Raw genomic sequence first — 18,333 nt, forward strand, 5'->3', positions numbered from 1 at the left:
AATATGAAATAAGACCTAGATATCTGCCTGAGGGATTGATCAGATCCATCACGTAATTGAGTCTAGCCTGATGCAGTAATCTTTCTACGTTTTCTAACCCTAACTCGAATTCTAGAACACTTTTTCACGGCACTTACGACACAGAGGAGAAGGATTCTATTAGTGGAATCGTTATTATTAGTTACTATCGCGCTTGACGAAAAAGAAAATGCAAAAAGATAAGCACGTTGATGCGCCGGCGCAGATAAGTCGATCTGTCCGAGCCCATAGTGCAAGACATGGGCTAGACCCTAGACCTTTGGCGTGTAGTCACAAGTATTAACTGCATACTATGATACGTGGTATGTATGAACTAGCTAGCACACGAATCAAGTTTCAATCTGTCAAAAGTCTAGAATGTGTGTAGTCATGTGTGGAGAGAATCATTCGATTAGATCATTACCGCATCCGGATATTCCGCTTGTTCAGTCACTCTTTTTGACATTCTAGAACGAGTTCTGCCCGGTAGATCAATTTCTTCATGTCATCTACTTGTTTAGTCCACTTGAGAAAAATTGGGCGAAAATTCGAAAAGGGATAGGGGACTGGTGTGGAGGGGAATGGAGGGGTAACACGACGCCCCCCGGTGGTTAGGGTTACTGTTACTTTCTCCATACTCCGTACATTTGCACCACTTCCGGCTACACAACATCCATTTCAAGCTTTTATCTTGTTCTTTTGTGATATGTATTGTGACTGTGGAGTGGACATACGTAGTCGTCGAATTAAGAACGAATCAAATCTTGGAAACATACGAACGGAAAAAGGTACCTAGAATCTTTCTATCCATGGTTTTGTCTGTTCTATTTTAAAGTACTTGTCATGTCACTACGTGGCGGACCACTTACGTACGAGTTACAGGTAAAGTAGTGGTTGACGTCAATTACATGGCTATTCTTCTGCCTGGAAAAGATTCATCCCTTGGTAGGGATAAGGCGGCGGAATAAATCACTCATATGGTGGTGTCATCTGTTTGTATGAGCATATTTTGAGGGAGTTTGTATCGCACTCTTGCGTGACACAGAATGTGAGGCGTCATTATTTTCATTAGATATACAATACAGGGTTAGGGTTGAGAGTAACACAGTGTTTGGGTATTCTCATGGTAAACATGCCTATAATAATAATACCAAGACGGATCATGAACCGTCCACCTCCATAGCTTCACCGTTGCTCCTACATTTATCAACATCAATAGTCGACTCAGCTTTCCTATCCGGCTTCACCCCTGTAATAAACTGTTCCGGAACACCATTCGCCGCTACCGTTGCACTACCGACATAACATCCAAGCATACCGCTCCATGCGTACTTTTGTTCGGTCAGATTGCGAATTTCTCGATACCCAACGACGTTTGCAAAGGGGAGGCCCGTGTCTGGGTCACGGTAGCGGGACAGTTGTGATGTTATTGGGCAGAGGTGCTGTGATATTTCTGTTTGATTATTAGTATATACGGAAAATATATATATATATAATATGCGTATGTGGAGATCAAACGTACTAGCCAAACGAGGTGGTTTTTTGGCGTTGAAATATATACTATACTCGCGGCTTTGTATGGTGGCGTTGTCAAAGTTCTCTAGGACGAGTAGATTTCGGCCCGTTTGTTCGACTTGTTCGGGCCGCATTGCAGCTTCAATCTCGCTTATTGTCGGCTCGGCCACGGCCGTGGGCTGGTGGGCTTCGGTCGGGCCAGGAACGTCTTGCATCGACACATCGGCTTGTTCAGTATTTTCCTGAAGAGGCGTAGCAGGTATCGTAGCAGGTTCAATATCGGGGTTGTCGACACTATCCGTTTGTGCGATAGTTGATGTGTCTTGTTCTGCTGGCTCTGTGGTAGTCTTTGTCTCCACCGGCTTGTCTGTCTCTGCTGCCGTAGAATCCGCTGCTTCAGATGCATTTGGTATTGACTTTGTTTCCGACTTGGGCGCTTCATCGGCAATTGTAGAACTACCCTCTGGCGCAGTTTTGCTTAGGGTATCGCCTGTGTCCTGCTCTTTGCCGTCCACAGCCGGTTCATCCGCCACAGACTTTTCTTTATCTTTGGTCTCTGGTTTATTCTCGAGCTTCGAGCCCTCAGCAGTCTTCCCACTCGTAGTCCCTTCAACGCGCGCTGATTCCGGGAGAGCCTCAACCTCTGGCTCTGATTTCTCCGGTGCCGGTGTTGTCGGTACAGACGCATGCTGATGGGTGCCGTCAAGAAATCCTTGAGGGCTCGTCACTGTCACGTTTTGTTGTGCCTGCGTGCTGATCTTGTTTGGTAGTGCAGATGCGGTTTCCCCATTAACAACCGTAGCTGTATTCTCTTGAATTAAACTCGTCGGATGGAGAGATTCCGCCTTGACCGCCTCCTGCGACGTATCCTTCGCCTTCTTCTTCCGCTCAGGTTCCTTCTCTTCAGATTTCGGTTGAACTTCGACATTGCCCACACGCACCAATTTCCCATTAACCCACTTGGCAATCCCACTCCACCACGACATAACAGGTCCTTCAAGACGGCGGTTCTGGAGAGCCTCAAGCTTAGCCTTGCGTTCCTCAGCCTTTCGTTTCTCCATTTCCTCCCACCGATTCAGGCTTTTACTATTTAATCGCTCAATCTTTGCTGCTTCGGCTAATCGTTCCTCCTGTGTCATGACTTTGGGTTTCAATCTTTGCTTCCTCTTGGCGGCTTCCTCCATATTTGCAATAAGCTTAATTCGTCTTTGTTCACTGTCCTTTAGCCTAGCATGCGTAAGTTCTTTGTTCTGCATAGTTTGGCGACGGGAAGACGATCGAACCGGTCCCTCTTCGGGCGTCGGTAGCCACGAGACCCGTTCAGACTTTTTCTTCGGACGCGGTGTAGTAGCAGATGTACTCGACAAGGAAGGTGAATCAATCTTCACTTTCTTCCGCAGAGCCGTAAGCCTTAGAGACTCCTGAGCTTTGCGCTTTTTCCGTTCGACTCTCGCTTGTTTTTCCAGCTCTTTCTCCCCTTCCAGGTCGTCATCCGCCGCGTTCGGTCCCTGGTCGTCCTCGTCTTCAGACGAAGAATCTAAACGCATGTCATCAAATTCCCCGTCGGCTCCTTCTTCCTCATCAAACTCGTCGTCGTTCTCATCTTCGGCAAACAGAAGCGTTAAATCATCGTCGGCAGCGGCATCGAGTAAAGACGACATGTTCCTCCCGGCTGTACTTCGTTTCTGTCGACCAGCGACCAGGGATTCAACGACCTCATCGTCGGATGTGTCGGCGCCAGTGTCTGCTCCGGTTAAAGAAGACGTCTCATCCGGGGTTGCCATGATTGCTGTATCATGAAGATTGCGCAGTTGCGCGAATCTTCCTAATGTGTTAGACTAGAATGGCGATCGGGTGTATTGACATTCGACAGTAAGTTGTTTGTATAGAGCTGTCCGTGATTGAAATGTAACTCGTAAATCTGACTTTATCCGTGAGTTGTGATTGTTTTGAGAAACAAAGGAACATTGAATCATCGCCGCCAGTCTGTAAAGAAGCTCTGCGTCGGCGTGTCTTGGCAGCCGCCGTGTCACATGACTTCGTGCCGAGCTAAGAGCACGTGACCTAAATGTCGCCGTAAAAATACCACATTACATAATCAACCAAACAGGTCTCAACTAACGTAATTCCCAAGCGAACCGCCCACCCAAGCGACCCGCCCACCTCCCCGAAAAATAACTCTCTATATTGATTTCTCATATTTCAACGCGTCAAAATGCCACCAATTCGCAAGAAAGATCCCTTAAAATCTGCTCAAATAGAGGGAAAGATCCAGTTAGCTATTTCTGATTTGAAAAATGGAAGAATTTCCAATATTCGTGAAGCTACAAGGATTTATGATATTCCTCGTACGACTCTCCGAGATCGACTCAAAGGCATTGAATATAAAGGTGAAAAGCGTGCCAACCACCATAAATTGACTCAATCTGAGGAGGATTCACTTGTCAAATGGGTTCTTGATTTAGATCGACGTGGATTACCTCCCCGACATTCTCTTGTACGAGAAATGGTCAATTATCTTCTACAACAACATGGAAAATCACAAGTTGGAAAAAACTGGGTGACCAATCTGATTAAACGCCGTCCGGAGATTGATTCTAAATTCGCAAGGAAATATAACTATGAACGTGCCAAATGTGAAGATCCAAAGATAATTCAAGAACATTTTGACCGCGTACGAGCTGCTATATCTGAGTATGGAATCTTACCAGAAGATATCTATAACTTTGATGAGACTGGCTTTGCTATGGGACCCTGTGCATCTGCGAAGGTTATTACTGGAAGCGATCGATATGCTCAGCCAAAGCTTTTACAGCCTGGAAATCGAGAATGGGTGACTGCAATTGAAGCAACAAATTCAACTGGTTGGGCGTTACCTTCGTACATTATTTTCAAAGCAAAGAAAAACGTACGATTAGGTTGGTTTGAGGATCTTCCAGATGATTGGAGAATCAATATTAGCGATAATGGTTGGACAACAGATCAAATAGGATTAGAATGGCTTAAAACCCATTTTATTCCTAATATTAATGATCGTACAATGGGAAAATACCGAATGTTGATTCTTGATGGCCATGGAAGCCATTTGACTCCAGAATTTGATCGTACATGCACTGAGAATAATATTATTCCAATCTGCATGCCACCTCATTCTTCGCATCTATTACAGCCTCTTGATGTTGGCTGTTTTGCAGTTTTAAAACGGTATTATGGGCAGGTTGTTGAGCAACGAATGAGGCTTGGATTCAATCATATCGACAAAATGGACTTTTTAACAGCATTTCCACAGGCTCGTACAGTGGCATATAAAGCTCAATCTATTCAGAATAGCTTCGCAGCCACTGGATTAGTGCCTTTCAATCCAGATCGAGTTCTTCAATATCTTAATATTCAATTGAAGACTCCAACCCCCCCTCCAAGTCGATCAAGCAATACAGCATCATCCTGCTTACAAACACCTCAAAATATACGCCAATTTGTACGCCAGTCAACTACAATCAATAAACATATAAATGAGCGCACAGGAAATCAGAATCAAGAAATCAATCAGGCAGTTATACGGTTGTCAAAAGCCTACGAAATACTAGCGAATGATACTTTACTCGTACGGAAAGAAAACCATGATTTACGAGCTGCGAATGAAAAAGAGAAGCAAAAACGCCAAAAATCTAAGAAAAAGATATCTATTGAGCATGGGATTACTAGTGAAGAAGCTCAAGCGCTTGTACAAGGTCAGGTTGAGGCATCTCAAGCTGTTACGGCTGCTCCAGTTGAGCCGGAGCTCCCAGCTTCTCAAGCAGTCGTACGCCGCCAATTTCGCTGCAGTGGTTGTGGTGTTGAAGGACATAAAATTAATCGATGTCCTAATCTTACTACTAATTAATTTTTTGTATATAATTTGTATGTGATTAAGAAATTGTGATTTGAAATCAATATAGAGAGTTATTTTTCGGGGAGGTGGGCGGGTCGCTTGGGTGGGCGGTTCGCTTGGGAATTACGTTAACTAACTGTTAACTAACTAATGCAGGTACCCAAACCAGGCAAGTCTATATTCAGACACTGAAGGACGTCCTGTTTCAGAGGGCGACTGGCGCGGAGAGTCGGTTGGCTAGCTTAAGTCCGCTGGAAGCGGTTAACTAGGACTTAAGTCAGAGTAAGCATGGGGTAAGATAAGTTAACGTACGTTATGGCTGTTCCTGAATGTCATCCCGTGACAGCTACAAAACAGAAACATCTGTGGGGCGCTGCGTCATTTCCTCTCTTAAGACTCTCTACTTATGTAGTTACAACTACATATGTTCTCTCATGTGTGGACACTACTGTTGAGTGATCTTCTGATCATATCAGTTGTCTGTGTACACGCGGCTGGTCTGGTGAATGTCCAAGAGCTAGGGTAGACGAATCATGTGTGGGGGGAATGACAGCCCCTTACTGCTACTGTTCCAAACAGCAATCTGGACAGGATGCTCGCTCTCTATAAATAGGATGATACCCAGCTTGTTTGATTCGAGCAATCGTCATGGTCTACTTAATCGGTATTCCTTTGAAACACGATCCCCCTCATCAAGCGCTCTACAAAACGAACTGTGGAGGGAACCCTGATCTTATCGATCATCGATCAGATAAGTCGCTATCGCGACCTGCCAGGTTTGGTTCTCGGCTGCTCAATAAGTATGTTTTAACACATGCAGCGAGTTTGATGATAGTCTGAGTCCTTCATCAAGCTGACATGTCGCTTTTCAGTCTTGATTCATTCTAGATGCATCTAAGTAGCCAACTGTCAACCGTACTTGCGTATCGTAAATACGGTAACGATACCATCGGAGGATTCAAAACCAGTAGCTTACTTTGGATAGCATGCAATGACGGTATCTTTTTCTGAAACAGGTCGGCATGCACTGTTGAGATACTCTAGAAGTAATTACTATGTATGCTGAATTCCCGCGATATATACCCAGTTTCTAACTGAAATGTGATTATTATTTGTTCTTGTCGTCTGGTAATATTGAGTACCCAGCATACGAAGACACTGTAATTACATTACCGTACGAAACGCGGCATAGTTTTATGGGCGGCCCTAGTAGCGTCGTTTCGCTCCTTCTCCTGGCGACAATTACCTTGACACTTTCTTCTCTATCTTATCCTCTCGTTATCCTCAACCCTCCCCTATCATCCTCTTCTCTTCCTTTCCCTACCTCTCTCGAAGGGGCTTTGATAATATTAGTCTATTAATATCTTTCTTCTGAAGAATTGCTCTTCATCCCATTGATTCGTTTCGTCCTCCGTTTTCCCCATCAACGCAGCTCTCTCTCTCCGCCCCCCTGCCACCCTGTCCGATCTGTTGAACGACTCCTCAAAACGCTCTTTGTCGGTCTTCTTCTCGGAGGTTGTGTGTCTCGACGACAATTGCACTTCTGCCGTATTTGGGAATTATTCTACAGGGATATCCTTTATAATAACTCTAATTCCAATTAATTCGGCCTGGAATTACCTTCTGTGTGCTCCCGGTTTTCGCATGACCCTGTCTTTCGCCCGTTGCCAGCCGCGTCCCGTGACACAATCAGCTTGCGATTGTTGACCCTATTCAGAGTCCACAATTGTTTGCGAGCGCGGTAAATCTCTTCGATCCGGATAAGCTCCACTGTGTTGGAACATTGTGCGGGTAGCTTGTTACTGCTAAAGATCCGCCACTGCGTGGTTGGTCCATTGCGTATAGTGCGATCGCGAATTTGTTCTCAAGTCATCAACTTCCTCCCTGGGTTCCTATTAGAAAGAAGGAGGTGAAGCCGTTTATTGAGATTGAACGACTGTCTTCATCGCATCTTACAATCTTATGGGGTTTTCATAGCGACTTCCGTCTTTACCGAGCAATCCACCTCAAGGATCCTCCCGGAACCGAACAGTCAAACAGCCCCGTCTCTCTTTCTACTCGAACAATTACAACTTCGGTTCAGTTCTATAAACCCCGGTCAAATATTTCTATAATCTATAATGGTGCCAGTTTCGCGGCCGGACGGCCATCTCAATCTCAACTACATCCCAGTCTCTCAGCCAATGTCAGGGACGTCGACGGGCAGCAATTCGCCAAATGAGTTGCCTGGAAATTTAGGCAAGTCACCGTTTGGTACTACCAACGGACTGGGAAGTGCTCCAGGTTCGTTGGGCAGTACACGCATAGGGGCTGGATCCCCCTCTCACGAACTAGGCACTCGCCTGTATTCGAAACGGTAAGCTATGTCTCAGTTGCATTAACACTACTTCAGCAACATACTAATATGATTTCTGACAAATAGAGCACGTGAGATTCAAGCTCAGGAAGGTGTTTCGACAAGCATTTGGGGTCCTCCAACGAGCGGCCACTCAACCCCTTTACGTGAAAATATTCCTGAATCTCCTAGTCAAGATGGATTTCCCGACTTGATCCCATCTGAGCCTATAATGAATAGCCCTGCACGAAGGGCAAGAGCTGGCACGGTACCATCACGGTTCCCGCCTGTTGGCACACTAAGCGCAACCTCCCAGGCACCGTCCCTAATGTCCAAGACGTCAAGGCCTACGCCATCTACCAGCCCATTCCGTCCGCCGGGCTTATCGGGTATTGATACAAGCGGAAGAACCGCAACTGCAGGTGCCGGACCAAATACAGCTGTCTTGTCTCGCTTGCGAGCAGGTTCGATGCCTCAACGCCCAAATAACTTCCTAGGCGGCTCGAATCCATTTGGTCCCTCTGTATTCTCTACAAGTTGGGCGTCAGGGCGGGATCGCGCTTCGACCTTGGCCAGTATCCGATCCTCGGAAGGCCCGACATCTCCATCTCAATCATCGTTTTCTGGTGGTGGTCTCGCTGATAGCGACGTCAAGACACTCGACTACTTGGGTTTGGCCGAAACTCCACAGCAACACAACTCTTCACTTGCACACTCTTCCGTTGAAGCTTTACTTCAACAACAGCAGCAGCAGCAACAGCAATCTTCCCTACCCCCACTTCTTGCGGAACTTGCTATGATCAAGAGCAACAATAGATTCAGGTCTTACTCAGTCAATGCAAAGGAGAAATACGCCGAAGACGATGAGGAATACGGTTCTCCTTATCCACAAGTTCCGTCAGGTACCTTGACCCCATCTGCTGCCGCGACTGCCGCTCAGCTCGCCGCTACCCAGGCTCAGATCCATCAACACAATCTTGCTGTTCAGGCATTTGCCAACCATGCTTCCGCAAGCCGTCCTCGCGCTCGCACCGCCGGTATTCTCGACACCCCGCCACAACGCTCGTCTATTCGCAATTACCTTGCAACTCCCTCTAGACTGGAGAATAGTATAAGCGCTGCAGACCTTGGTATCGCAGAGGGCAGTGAGTACGATGAATTGTCCGAAGCAGTTCAAATGATGCAATTGGGTGGAGCGAACGGTGCAAATTCGAATGTTCGTGCTCTGGCAGAAGTTGCAGACGAGGGCAGTATTGAAGGCCCTACTAGAGCCTTGTGGATCGGAAGCATTCCGGTCTCTACGACAGTCACTTCCTTGGATGCTATATTTAGCATGTACGGAAAGATCGAATCGACGCGAGTTCTCACTCACAAAAATTGTGGATTTGTCAATTTTGAGCGTCTCGAGAGCGCTGTTCAGGCAAAGAATCTGCTCAATGGTAAAGAGATTTTCCCAGGTGCTGGACCTGTAAGGATAGGTTATGCCAAAGTTCCAGGTACCTCTGCTAGTGGTACTCCTGGAGCTAATGGTACACATCTCTCGCCAACTCCGGATCCACACACTGCTCTGGGAGAGCACGGTGCCATCGACGCATCCAAACCAGACCGCTCTGGTACCGATACTCCACGAGTTCCTCCTTTGTCAGACTTGAGAATGGAAATGGCCGATATTGTGAAGGAATTTGGGGCCAGTGACGCAGATGTTCAAGCGATTACTGCCAGTGTACAGAGATCGATAGCCTTCCAGGCATTTAATGACGAAATCCCCGCCGTCCCTGAACCAAGCACCACCAGAATGCATGATGCGCCGAAACTTCGCGACATCCGCAAGCGAATTGATAACGGTCTCTGCTCCGTGCAAGAAATTGAGGAGACCGCAAACGGAATGTTACCGGAAATTGCGGAGCTTTCGTCAGACTATCTTGGAAATACCGTTGTCCAGAAATTGTTCGAGTTTTGTTCCGAACAGACGAAAGAGCAGATGCTGCTTCAGATTGCGCCACATCTCGCCGAGATTGGAGTCCATAAGAATGGCACATGGGCCGCTCAGAAGATTATCGATGTTGCAAAAGCGCCTAGCCAGATGCAAATGATCGTAGATAGTCTGCGACCTTACACGGTTCCTCTTTTCCTCGATCAGTATGGCAATTATGTTCTCCAGTGCTGTTTAAGATTCGGCAGTCCATACAACGACTTTATCTTCGAAACCATGCTCAGCAGGATGTGGGAGATCTCCCAAGGACGCTTCGGTGCCCGTGCCATGCGTGCATGTCTGGAAAGCCACCATGCCACAAAAGATCAACAGCGCATGCTTGCTGCCGCGATTGCATTGCACAGTGTTCAGCTCGCGACCAACGCCAATGGTGCCCTGCTGCTAACCTGGTTCCTCGATACATGCACCTTCCCTCGCCGACGGACTGTACTGGCTCCTCGCCTCGTCCCTCACCTAGTACATCTGTGCACACACAAAGTTGCTTATTTGACCGTTTTGAAAGTTATAAATCAGCGCAACGAACCTGAGGCGCGCGAGATCGTTTTGAAGGCGCTCTTCTTCAGTCCAAACGATGAAGCTCTTGAGCGAATTCTCAGTGACCCTAGCTCTGGAGCTACCTTGATCTTCAAAGTCCTCACTACGCCTTTCTTTGACGAATCGATGCGCTCCGAGGTTGTCAAGAATGTGTCCAAGGTCTTGACTAAGCTAAAGGCGACCCCAAGCCAAGGCTATAAACGGCTAATGGATGAAGTTGGTTTGTCTTCTCGAGCAAGTTCTCGTGACCATCACTCTGGAAGGGACGCAAGTATTGGTCAGGGGACAAATGGCGAGAAACAGCACCGCCCGACGTCACGTCAAGCCGGTTCCAGTTACCAGAACCAGCAGCAGGCGGACAGGCAGTTTGGTGCACAGTATCCGGGTTCTGGTATTGAGAATGGGGTCTCGATAGGGCGACCAGGCGAGCAGCATTACGACTTTGCTGCCAATGGAATGGGTGCTGCCAATGGCATGAATGGTCTTGGTAGCATGAATGCCGGACCAGGCTTTGGCCAGGAAAGTGTCCTTTCCTTGCCACAACAACAAATGCAATATCAAGCGTATCTTCAATCACGTGGTGTACCCCAAAGCGGAATGTATCCCGGCACTATAGGTGGAAACGTCTATCCGGGCTATGCTGCTGGCATGGACAATATGAGGAGTCTTCCAGGTGCTAATGCAATGCCTGCACCGCCTCAGGTCAATTCAAATGCAATTATGGGACAGCCTACCTTTGCACCCCCTCAGTTCAGCCCTGTTTTGAATCCGGCTCAGATGTATCAGTATTCACCTCAATACTACCCCCAGACACAGGCTATTCCCAACCAGGCCGGGGCTGGTCGACGTGGACGCGTAAGTTTTTATTCATACTAACTAACATATGTTGCGTTACTAACATCTGCGATTAGCACTGATTCATTATGTCTCGAGACGTAACATGCCTTTTATCCCCTTCGATATAGACTTTGTTTTGTAAAAACATTCTCATTCTTCTCATCTTCCATCATCAAAAAGCGACCCATTGTCCATGTATGCAAAATTTGTTACTTTTTTTTTCGTATTACTTACGACCTTGACTTCTAACCGGCGCTGGCTCGTATGGTGGGAGGCAAGGATATGATGAGTTGTTAACGGTCATTCATTTGGAAAGTCATTTATCCTTTTGATGTTCTTTTTTTGGTTATTACTTTTTTTCGTGTTGATGAGGGACGTGATGCCGATTGTTCGGGTTTATTCGCTTCTCTTCATGAATTTGTGTTTTTCTTGTGTATCAAAATTAAACCTTTTTAACGTCATTTTTCTTGCTATGAGTTATACAAGCATATAATCCGAGTTTCAGCTAGGAGATGCGAATTGTCATGATGTTGCATTCTATAAAATGTCTTGCTATGAACCAATCACCGCTTCAATCCACATGATGAAATACTCGGGTCTCTAGGTACATTAAACTGGACTTATCATTTTCTCATATTATAACATAGAAATACAAACGTTGACCAGTAGGATACTGATCAGCCATCTAACTAGCCAACCAATCTATAAACTTGGTCAATGCCTTCGACCGATCCGAGACTTGATTCTGTGCCATCATCGGCCCCAGGTTAGCTAACATTTCACGGAGAAATTACTTGGTATCAAAGAAAAGAAGAGCTGTATACCTTAACCTCAGGCTGGAGTTCCGAATACGTCTTTCCTTCATATTCGAAGATTGGATCATATGCTAATAACCATGAGCATGATACTCCCCGTCAATACGCAGATAGGAGGAAATACGAACCGAATCCAAAATCCCCCCTTTCGGGAACTACTTTTCCTTCATTCCGTGCTTGGAAAAGGAATACTTCTGGCTCACTGCTGCTGCCATCGCCGCCATCACTATCACTATCCTCGTTTGTTGGAGCGGGTCGAGGACCCCATGAGAATGCGAATGTGCACACTGCGGCGGCGGACTTGTCCTCGTGATCGGCTAGGATGCGGTTAAGTCCCTGGAGGCCGAGGGAATGGTAGAACCATTTTCTGTTTGTCGTAGTGGTGGTTAGGGATGTGAAATAGGCAAGGATAGGTTGGTAGATGGGAGCGTACATATAAGGGCCTGGCAAACCATTCAAAGCGTGGAATATAAGTGCACTATCTTCTATCAAGACTGGGCCGTTTACCTACTCCATCAACAACTCAACTGTCAGCAAACTAGCCCGTACAAAAGAAAAGAGAATGGTAAGCATACAGCCAAAGCAGCCTGACGACACTTTTCCCTTGCCACCTCTTCAATCGATCCTTGTAACTCTGGGAGATCAATACCCATTACACTGACGCTTATACCATACCGTTTGCAGATTGAGGTGACTTCGCGAATCTTGTCAGCGTTGGAAGTTACGAAGGTCAGGGTTGAGAGTTTGAGTTTGTTGCTTGTAATGCTTGGGGATGGTGGGAGAAGGAGAGGCATTTTGATAAATAGTAAAATTTTTTCTCAGAGAGGACAGTTAAAAGAAGGGTGTGGATGAAATAGAGCTGTGGTGAAGCGTTCAGATTTCAGTGCGAACGTTCGCTGGGATTATTACTGAGTTAGGTAATTTTCTCGTCGTGGTTGAAAAGGGATGTCAATGAGTATCAAGGACCATCATAGCTTGAGGAAAATACACGAATTTATATCCGCTACTCTCATTCTATATCTCCGATGAGGTTGATTTTGATATATTAGACCTTCGCTGGTTTCGTGCAGAGCCTCCACCACTATGGGACGTCAGCCGCGAGGTATCCGAGTTAGGGTTTGGGGTACAGGAAACTGACAAACATGCCAGGAACCCCTCATACGACTCTGAACATATCACCTTCTAGAATAATTTTCCAAAGACTAGTTGAAAAATCTGATAAACCTTGATCTCGATATTGAGGCAGAACCCAAGGTGGCGGTATCCTATCACATGTGCTACTAGCACTGCCCCCCTTTTCGGAATACTGCCTTGAGGACAAAACCTTACTACGGTCACGGCTGAGTGAATACGATATTACTAGAATCTAGATATCCCTTGACGTTGCTGAAACTAATGATGTGGATCTAATTCTCGAATTTCTCACATCCTATGAGAAAATTGTCGGGTGCACAGGCATTAATTTAACATTTTTGTGTCCACTGGAAATGTCCCTAGATGTAAGAGGGACAGTCGTGACTGGTATAACCCTGAACGAATGCATAACCCACATATACATGCTCAATCCCACAAACACTCTTTAACTCTCTACAGACAGTGCCGTCCAGTATAGTCAGAGCTATATATATAATAAATCTAGGAAGTATTATATATAGTAGATACAAGTTACTTAACTAGTGAACTAACTAGTTGTAGAGCGCTTTGTCCAGAAAATCTGGTGAGAGGAAAGTGTATGAAGCTGGATTGAAACTTTTTCTACAGCAACCTAGATACCCCTGCACTGGCTGGGGCTCAACTATAAATCTCTCAATCAACTCGGACGCAAGAATTTTCAGTGCATTTAATGGATCATGTCTGATTGGTAAGACACCGCATATAAATAGTATTAAAGTTGTTGAAAGTACCTTCCTAATTGGACTAGTCATTAATTTATAGCATATTATCATTATGATGATAATGGGTAATACCTTTAAGCTTGAAATGACTACTATAACCAACGTGCTTATAGATCCTACCTAAGTCTTGGTGGTACATGATGTTACATTGAGGTACAGTGTTAGACTATGCTAGTCAAATTAGAGTCAATATAAATGTACTAGAAAATGAAATAGATCAGTGTTGAATTGATTTATGCTGATTGCATCCCTTTCTCCACTACGGCAGAGGTCAACCCTGAGCTGAATACTATCTATACTGCCTATGCCGAGAATAAAAAAGAAATCATGGCTGTTCTACATGCCACGCTAAATACATTTAAAGCACTAGAAAAAGCTGCCACATAGTACATTATATTGAAAGAAATTTTCTTAGGCCTAGACACGCTGAACAAGCAAGACAATGCTGGGCCTTCCTTTTCGGAGTACGCGGATATTTCCGTATAACCATGGTGCGAGGAAGTGACCCATTCAAAGAACCCTCCGATTGTATAAGATGAAAACATCGCCAGCGGCTGGGGCATGTATCTCTAGACCTGGGGTATCCAGATACCTTTATATAGGGGCGTGGTAGCCTACGAAATACTCAGTATCTCTGTTGGTATACTAAGTTTTTGCTGAGTCATACTTTAGTTGAATCCCATTCGAGATTCAAGTTGATGCAACCATGAATCTCTTCTACCGGATTGCATGTGCTCTAATAAGCATCGAGCTGGTAAGTGCGTACTTGGTGACACTGGCGGGAACTGCTGCTATGAGAACAACGTCTTCTTGCTCGGAATGGGTACAAATATCAATTTCTCTGACATGCGACATCATTGAGTCGTACTTTGGGTTGACAGATGCCGAATTAGAAGAATGACTGAGTGTTGATTGCCTTTTTTTCTGCTGGGATCCATGCGTATCTAACATTGGAGCAGAACCCAAGCGTCATCGAACTCGGGCCCAGCTGCAAGCTCATCCAAGGCCTTAACTATTGCGTACAAATCGACTTTGTCGCCATGTCCACTGGATTTCCTACTCTGACGCATCTCACGGGTATATACATATCTTCAACTTCTGGACCGACTACGATGACTACCACGACCATGACCGGTGATGGTATCTGTAGACTGTTGGTTTACTTGGTTTACCTTCATTAGATCGCAAAATCTAATGAGAACAGCCTGGACAGCTAATCCAGCAAGCTGACTGAGCCAGTAATACTGAATCCCTAATCTTGTGTCTCGTGTGTCTCTCTCCAAGAACTAGGGGGGCAGCGGATAGAACTATGATAATATCCGGTGCTGAACGGTTGATATTCACGTTCCGACACCCTCCCTCTTCCTCTAGCGTGGAGCGTCTACCAAATATGCCAGAGACATTACAAAGAAACCCTAGTAAATTCTAGCCTGTACAATCTGCAGACCATCCATCATTCTCTTCTCTCTCTTTGGGGCAGAAACGCATTCGATTTCTCGTAATCGCGGCTGTCATTTTATTCTTCATTCTTTATGGCTTCCATAGCCACAAAAGCGAGAGCAGTGTCGGTCGATACCGAATACAAGCCTCCTTCCGACCCGAGTCCAAAATCGTAGAGTCTGTGCGATTACAACGACGTACTCGAATAAAGGCCGCTTTTCAGCATGCTTGGATAGGATACAAAAAGAAGGCATGGTTACACGATGAAGTTTTGCCAGTCTCTGGCGGGTACAAAGATCCCTTTGTTGGCTGGGCAGCGACATTAGTGGATAGTTTAGACACATTATGGATAATGGGATTAAAGGATGAGTTTGACAGTGCTCTTAAAGCGTTAGAGCAGATCGATTTTTCAAAGCCGAATGCACAGCGGGTCCCTGTTTTCGAAGTCACGATCCGATACTTGGGTGGACTACTCGGCGCATGGGATATTAGCGGGCACAAGTACCCAATACTCCTCCGGAAAGCGCAGCAGTTGGGGGATTTCCTTTATGGGGCGTTCAACACTGAAAATGGGATTCCCACTCCATACTATTGGTGGGAGAACGTCGGCACTGGAAAAATAGAAAGCGAAAATGGGGTGGTGGTCGCGCAGATTGGAAGTTTAAGCCTGGAGTTTATTCGGCTTAGCCAGGTTACTGGAGACGCGAAGTACGCAGATGCGATCCAGAAGATCACAGACCAATTAGCGCAAACGCAAAATAGCAATGCCTTGCCGGGTATTTGGCCGTCGTATGCAGACTGTAAGGGAGAGAGCTTGTCATTCTCGAATCGTGATTTTACACTCGGTGCTTTTGCTGGCAAGTCCCACTCTTTGGACAAGCACCTCATCACTTGACTAATACTTCACAGACTCTCTTTACGAATACTTGCCGAAGACACATCTTCTTCTACCTTCGTCTTCTTCTGTCGCGCAGCAGTACCTCGAAATGTACCGCATCGCTCTCCACTCTTTCAGCAGACATCTTTTCTTCCGTCCTTCCCTTCCAGGAGAACCGGATATTCTGTACTCTGGTAATGCCAATGCTAATACTGGCGTTGCAAATCTCGACACACAAATCCAACATCTTAGTTGCTTCGTTGGTGGGATGGTAGGATTGGGAGCTAAGATAAACAACTCTCCAACAGAACTAGAAACCGCTACAAAACTGACAAATGGCTGTGTCTGGGCCTATGAAAATACACCGTCAGGAATCATGCCCGAAATCTTCCACGTCGACCAATGCGCTGACCTTAACCCTTGCACTTGGAATGGTCAGGGTGACGGGTTTACGCGTGTCGATGATCCATCTTATCAACTCCGTCCGGAGGCTATTGAATCTGTATTTATAATGTACCGTCTCACCGGTGATCCGTCATGGCAGGAAAAAGGATGGAGAATGTTTGAGTCTATAGAGAGATACTCAAGAACAGATATTGCACATGCAAGGCTGGAAAATGTGATGGATCCGAATCCAGGCAAGGCAGATTCAATGGAGAGCTTTTGGCTGGCGGAGACGCTGAAGTATTTCTACCTGCTATTCAGTGAGCCCGAGTTGGTCAGTTTAGACCATTACGTCTTGAATACAGAAGCACATCCGTTCAGGAGGGAAGGATGATCCACTATTCTAAGCATAATGCTTGAAATCCAGGTGTGGGCTAGCTTACTGGAAATTATGATGAGGCTCTAGAAGATGTCATGTGTGCTCTCGCTAAGTGGTGAGGTCGAGGGTTGATATCAACACCTCGCCTAGAACGGGCTAGTTCCAATATGGCACAGAGGCAGGCGTCTACGTGAGTCAGGTGATATCCTGTCCATGCAGCCGCTGCCATGCGTGGACATTCATCTATATGACCTCTCCACCATGTGTGAATTAAATTTCTCTTCTTCTCGTCAAATTTCACAACATCAGAATTGAGATATCGTGCAATATCGGAGGATTTTTCTGCAGACTTTTGCGACTTTGCCTTGATCTTACTCATCATCTCTGATACTATGGTCTTATGCGGGTTTTGAAATGCGGCTGATGGTTCTGGTTCTTCTGAAGTTGTAGTAAGTTCAGTCTTATAAATTATAGGATACTGGATCTCAAGCTGCTCTTGCATAGTAGTAATAATACCCTTAGCTTCATCCTGTAACTTATGCTCAAGAACAAATTTTTTAAATCGAGGATCCAAAAGCATTGTAATATAGAGAATATTGCATGAATTATCTATAAGCGTATAATACTTACCGTATTTTGCCATGGCACTTTTGGCTGCGTTAGCGATATCTATGTGAAAGTCCTTGAACCTTTTCTTCCTATCCTGAACTTCTTATAGAAGATCGAAGAGCTGATAGTAGATAGCCAAAGACTGACTGATTTGTGGAATATCAGTAGAGAGCTCCAGTGTATATATCTATCAAACTCTGCAAGGACTATCCGGATTTGTCCAAGCTGATTCCAGTCTTGGTCAGTAAAAGGAGGTAAGATATAATTCATCTTAAGATATTCCTGAATCTGAGGAGCAGCCAATTAAAAGTTAGCTATATTGTTTTTTCAACATTATTAAGCTCATACATTCCAAGCATCATTAAGCATGCGATAAAAGGAATTCCAGCGAGTAGTAACATCATACAGTATACTAAATAAGCTTTGAATTCATCCCTTTTATCCAGCATAGATTCTGCAACTCCCTCTTTCGCTCTGTGGTCGAGGAGATGTATAAATTCAAAATGCGTATGCGAGAGAAAGCACCTTTGGGATTGTACAAGAGACAGATTATTCTCCAAATCTTCAATGATCTGAAAGTCTCCTATAACATCACTAGCTTTCAAAACAGTAGGAAATTCCTTAACAATAAGATTTAGAATATGTGCAAGACAACGAATAAAGCTAGCAGTGGGCTTGGGAACTCGACTTGAATCCGCTAGACTGACGTGGCAGCAGTATGATGATGCCCAAGACAGGGTACGCAAGCTAAAGCTCGGAAAAAGCTGAAAATGTTTGGAGTGGCAGAGCTGTCCTCAGAAAAGGTTATCAGATGTCTACATATTCCCACTT

General features: G+C 45.4%; 6 protein-coding genes across 6 annotated transcripts, besides 3 other annotated features; 3 read left to right on the forward strand and 3 right to left on the reverse strand.

Annotated features, from left to right (window-relative positions):
* Window positions 1-1,178: 1,178 nt before the first annotated feature.
* Window positions 1,179-3,317, reverse strand: TSTA_091970 (signal transducer, putative; the record flags this gene model as incomplete). The annotated part of the gene is made up of 2 exons (XM_002478873.1): window positions 1,179-1,471; window positions 1,541-3,317. The coding sequence occupies 2 exons, from the start codon at window positions 3,315-3,317 to the stop codon at window positions 1,179-1,181; spliced, it is 2,070 nt and encodes a 689-aa protein (XP_002478918.1).
* Window positions 1,496-1,517: a sequence feature (AT_rich).
* A 431-nt stretch (window positions 3,318-3,748) lies between the features above and the next one.
* On the forward strand, window positions 3,749-5,596 carry TSTA_091980 (transposon, putative; the record flags this gene model as incomplete). The annotated part of the gene is made up of 2 exons (XM_002478874.1): window positions 3,749-5,335; window positions 5,561-5,596. 2 exons carry the CDS (start codon window positions 3,749-3,751, stop codon window positions 5,594-5,596), a joined length of 1,623 nt encoding a protein of 540 aa, XP_002478919.1.
* Window positions 3,794-5,281: a mobile genetic element.
* Window positions 5,597-7,524: 1,928 nt separating the features above from the next.
* Window positions 7,525-11,142, forward strand: TSTA_091990 (RNA binding protein Jsn1, putative; the record flags this gene model as incomplete). The annotated part of the gene is made up of 2 exons (XM_002478875.1): window positions 7,525-7,760; window positions 7,827-11,142. 2 exons carry the CDS (start codon window positions 7,525-7,527, stop codon window positions 11,140-11,142), a joined length of 3,552 nt encoding a protein of 1,183 aa, XP_002478920.1.
* A 646-nt stretch (window positions 11,143-11,788) lies between these two features.
* Window positions 11,789-12,712, reverse strand: TSTA_092000 (nucleoside-triphosphatase, putative; the record flags this gene model as incomplete). The annotated part of the gene is made up of 5 exons (XM_002478876.1): window positions 11,789-11,848; window positions 11,928-11,989; window positions 12,047-12,285; window positions 12,352-12,425; window positions 12,494-12,712. 5 exons carry the CDS (start codon window positions 12,710-12,712, stop codon window positions 11,789-11,791), a joined length of 654 nt encoding a protein of 217 aa, XP_002478921.1.
* A 2,141-nt stretch (window positions 12,713-14,853) lies between these two features.
* Window positions 14,854-16,908, forward strand: TSTA_092010 (mannosyl-oligosaccharide alpha-1,2-mannosidase, putative; the record flags this gene model as incomplete). Its single annotated transcript, XM_002478877.1, has 3 exons — window positions 14,854-14,966; window positions 15,359-16,110; window positions 16,163-16,908. The coding sequence occupies 3 exons, from the start codon at window positions 14,854-14,856 to the stop codon at window positions 16,906-16,908; spliced, it is 1,611 nt and encodes a 536-aa protein (XP_002478922.1).
* Window positions 16,909-16,963: 55 nt separating this feature from the next.
* TSTA_092020 (uncharacterized protein) lies at window positions 16,964-17,536 on the reverse strand (the record flags this gene model as incomplete). Its single annotated transcript, XM_002478878.1, has 2 exons — window positions 16,964-17,502; window positions 17,524-17,536. 2 exons carry the CDS (start codon window positions 17,534-17,536, stop codon window positions 16,964-16,966), a joined length of 552 nt encoding a protein of 183 aa, XP_002478923.1.
* Window positions 17,108-17,563: a mobile genetic element.
* Window positions 17,564-18,333: the final 770 nt, after the last annotated feature.

This window comes from Talaromyces stipitatus, genomic scaffold (assembly GCF_000003125.1).
Source record: "Talaromyces stipitatus ATCC 10500 scf_1105507295527 genomic scaffold, whole genome shotgun sequence".
Taxonomy (NCBI): domain Eukaryota; kingdom Fungi; phylum Ascomycota; class Eurotiomycetes; order Eurotiales; family Trichocomaceae; genus Talaromyces; species Talaromyces stipitatus.